Genomic DNA, 3,473 nt, shown 5'->3' with positions numbered 1-3,473 from the left:
TACTGATCCCTCACTCTAAAATTGGACCTCTTCGGTCAGGCATGTTTAACTTCTTTCAAGGCCTCTAGTTATCACTGCGTCTGGCAGCTCTAATATGTGATATTATATCTCCCTCTATAAAGGGTAACTCTCTCAGGACCTGTAGTCCCCTTGGTCTTTCCACTGTGCTAGTCACCAGGGTCAAGGGTCAAGCTAAGAGATAATTCCATGGCAGTTGGCAACCCTGACAGCAGGCCGGCCCAGATATATGAGTAGGGGAGTGGGATTTATCGTCTCTGTTCCGTAGGTGACATCAGCCCCGCCACGTCCAATGCCTCTGCAATCCTTGAGAATTTAGACTTTGCTTGTCCTCCTGTGAAGAAATAATCGAATCAGAGAAGAGTCATGTGAGATACTGGTGGTGGTCTCAGCTTGAAAACCCCCTCGCAATGGTGAATGTCTCATTCAGAAATATCCAGGCCATGAACGTGATGTTCTCCTCCTGGGCCTTAGTGTTCGTGGCAATAGGAGTCCTTACAGAAGAATGGGTTGAACTGACACTGGAAACAAATAAAAATACAATAAGGCACAGCCCCTGGATATGTTGCACCACTCTTTGGCCAGAAGGTCAGAACGACACTATGGAAAGAGATGTGGGGAGAGGGAGGGTTCCTTTTTCCTTGATTTCTACTTATCTCACCAGCTTACTCTCTGTTCTCTGGGGCAACTTCTGTGGGCTGCCCTGCTCCCAGTTCCATAATCAATGGTCAAGGCTGACTCCCAAATCTCACCATTCTGCGTATTTTGGGGAAAAGTTTAGAAGCGCCTAGACTTAATTGCTGGACATCTGAGAAGTGTTGGCAGTAGCCCTAGGGTAGTCAGTGCACCTAGAACAGGAGGCCATAAAAGAAAGGTAATTGGCAACAAGGAAATATCTTGTATTAGCACTAGAGGGCAGGATGAATTGTATTGAATGAGAAATCTGAGAAAAGAAAAGGAGAAGAGGAGGCTTATAGAGACGCTAAGATAGCGAGCAGTTTCCTCTGGTTCTCGCTCCCATTCAGCTGCAGGCTCCCTGCCTCTTTTTTCTTTCCCCTTGCCCCTCTTTATTATTTAATCAGATCTTTTTACCCCAATTCAATTTTTACCTAGAGATTTGTGTGGTCCTCAGGTGGAAATGAGCCTAGAAGAAATCTCTGTCCTTCTTTCAACACAGCTTCTGCTTTCCAACAGATGGCCTGGAAGTGGTCAGGATCATGATGATTTTGGTTCTCAACCTTTCCCTCTTCCATAACTTGCTCCTGGGTTTGGAAGTCACTTATCTGATTCCTTCAACTAAACGTATCCTCTTCATCACTGCCTTCCTCAGCTTCCTCACAGGTAATTTCCTGGTTCCCTTGACGCAGGCTTGGAGACCGACTTCATTTATGGGTCCGGGCTGCAGCCTTCCTAGTTCTCTGGCTCAGAGATTGAGCCTCTGAATTGGAATGACCACTTAGGGGGACTGGTTTTGGATAAGGTGCTGGTTTACAGGGTGGAGTCTTGGAAGTCAGGCGTATCTTGGGTTAAAGGCTTGAGTAGAAGAGCCCAGGTTTCTCAGAAGGGACTTTTTTTTCCTTGTGTCTGGACAAAAGGTATCCTCCTGTTCTGTGCACTCGTCCTGTATCATCAAAAGCTCAGGCAAGGTCAATCCGTGTACTACTCTAGTTACAAAATCAGCTGGATCATTGTCACTGGCTACTTAAGCGTTTGCCTCTTTATGGCCTCTGGTGAGTATATTCAGGGCCCCTGATGGGTGATAAGAACCGATCAATCTCTGATAGAGAGGAAAAAAGGATGGGGAAGGGGCATAGGGAAAAGGTGCCAACCCTTGAGTATTAAATGACCAAGGTTTAAGTGGACTCACTCTCTGAGGGCAGCTCCTCCAAGGGTAGAACTGGAGATGAGGGCTGTGTGAAATATTCAGTAAGCTTGCTCCAAGGGCAGCTCTCACGTCTGCCATTTCTACTGTCTTTCACCCCCTTCCCACTTCCGGGCAGAGAGAGCCAGTAAAGTCATGACTAAGGAGAATGGCTGATACCGAATGTTTACTACTGTGAAGAGGGACAGGGTGCCCTGGGAGTCCAGGGTGGCGCCGAGGCACTCTGAAGTCAGAAACAAGCAATTCCTGGTGTTAAATGACCACGTGCCAACACTGGAGACCCTCCTTTTCTTAAAAAGTCTTTAAATTTTATTTGGAATTGCACTTACAAACTCAGAAGCATGAGTCTTCAGTCTTCGGGTGCTCTGGACTTGCGCGGCATTTAAGCTATCTTGCATATGCGTCTCCTCTCTGCCGCTAACACCTCCCTCTCCCCCACGGTTTGGTTTGGGGCGGCTCAGAGGGACCCACTGGGCTCTGGGTAGGGGCCTCTCTGCTGGCACAGAGGGAACGTTTCTGTGACTCTTCATTGTTCATCTCCTTCTCCTGGCTTCTCTTTTCCCCAGGAACCATGTCTTTGCTAGAGTGCAAGCAGTCCGCCAAGATTTGTGCCTGCGTGACCCTCTTCCCTACTACCCCTCAGAGAGAAAGTCGGGACGCAGAGGAGTCGGAGGGTTCTGTTGTTTCTTCACCAAAGGCAGCCATGCCTCGTAGTATTGTTCACACAAGGGAAGATTCTCCAGACAGACCACAATTCCAACTGCGCCGTGTAACCTGGGCTCTATGATTTGACATTCGATCTTTCATTACATACACATCGTAATGGAAACCTCTTTGCCTAAGGCGCTGTGTGTCTCTACAGCCGTATTGTCTTTGTTCGGCATTATTTAATGACTGTGCCTGGGTTGTGTCTGTAAGAAGATCCAAAGGGTGACTTTTTTTTTTTTTTTTTTTTAAATCCTGGCCTGCCGAACAAATAGTTTCTATTTGTTCTCGCCATTTAAGAACATGTGTTATTCACACAATAAATATTATCTTATAACGAATACTTGCCGTATTGTTAACTATATACACCACAAAGATTTAAATAACATAGAATACCTTTTGTACTTTAACTTTGTTGTGAAATATTTCATTCAGAACACAAAACAGTATGATAAGTGCACACATCATTCAACTTTATGAAATTATAACTTTATGTCTTATTTGCTTTAGATGTTTTCAAATTAAATTTACAGATAAAGTGATATTCAGCTAAAAATTTCCCTAATCTCATTTCCCTCCCTTGTTTCTTTTCACAAAATAATTTTAATGATGCATTCCTGATCACTTTACATTCATGTTGTCATTTTTTACAACTTTATGCCTCCTTAAAAATGACATAGATTAGCTTTCCAAGTGCTCAAAGATTTATTAAAAGACTGTACAGATCATTTTTCTGCAACTTGGTTTTTCTTTTTTAAGATTTTATTTTTTTTTGATAGAGAGAGATCACAAGTAGGCAGAGAGGCAGCAGAAAGAGAGAGAGAGAGAGAGAAGGAGGCTCCCCACTGAGCAAAGAGCTCAATACGAG

General features: G+C 44.5%; 1 protein-coding gene across 1 annotated transcript; it reads left to right on the top strand.

Annotated features, from left to right (window-relative positions):
- The first annotated feature begins 222 nt into the window (after positions 1-222).
- On the top strand, positions 223-3,046 carry TMEM225 (transmembrane protein 225). Its single transcript, XM_004750117.2, has 4 exons — positions 223-606; positions 1,213-1,359; positions 1,614-1,748; positions 2,467-3,046. Exons 1-4 carry the CDS (start codon positions 429-431, stop codon positions 2,685-2,687), a joined length of 681 nt encoding a protein of 226 aa, XP_004750174.1. The 5' UTR covers positions 223-428; the 3' UTR covers positions 2,688-3,046.
- The last annotated feature ends 427 nt before the right edge of the window (positions 3,047-3,473 follow it).

The sequence above is a fragment of the Mustela putorius genome, unplaced genomic scaffold, assembly GCF_011764305.1.
Source record: "Mustela putorius furo isolate JIRA1106 unplaced genomic scaffold, ASM1176430v1.1 tig00000460_pilon_pilon_pilon, whole genome shotgun sequence".
Taxonomy (NCBI): Eukaryota; Metazoa; Chordata; class Mammalia; order Carnivora; family Mustelidae; genus Mustela; species Mustela putorius.
Note: the sequence above shows the minus strand (reverse complement) of the source record. Positions and strands in the feature narration are given on the sequence as shown.

Coding starts and splice junctions, on each gene's coding strand:
- TMEM225 (XM_004750117.2), top strand. CDS start 429: ATGGTGAATGTCTCATTCAGAAATATCCAGGCCATGAACGTGATGTTC. Junction 607..1,212: donor CACCACTCTTTGGCCAGAAG/GTCAGAACGACA, acceptor GCTTTCCAACAG/ATGGCCTGGAAGTGGTCAGG. Junction 1,360..1,613: donor CTTCCTCAGCTTCCTCACAG/GTAATTTCCTGG, acceptor TCTGGACAAAAG/GTATCCTCCTGTTCTGTGCA.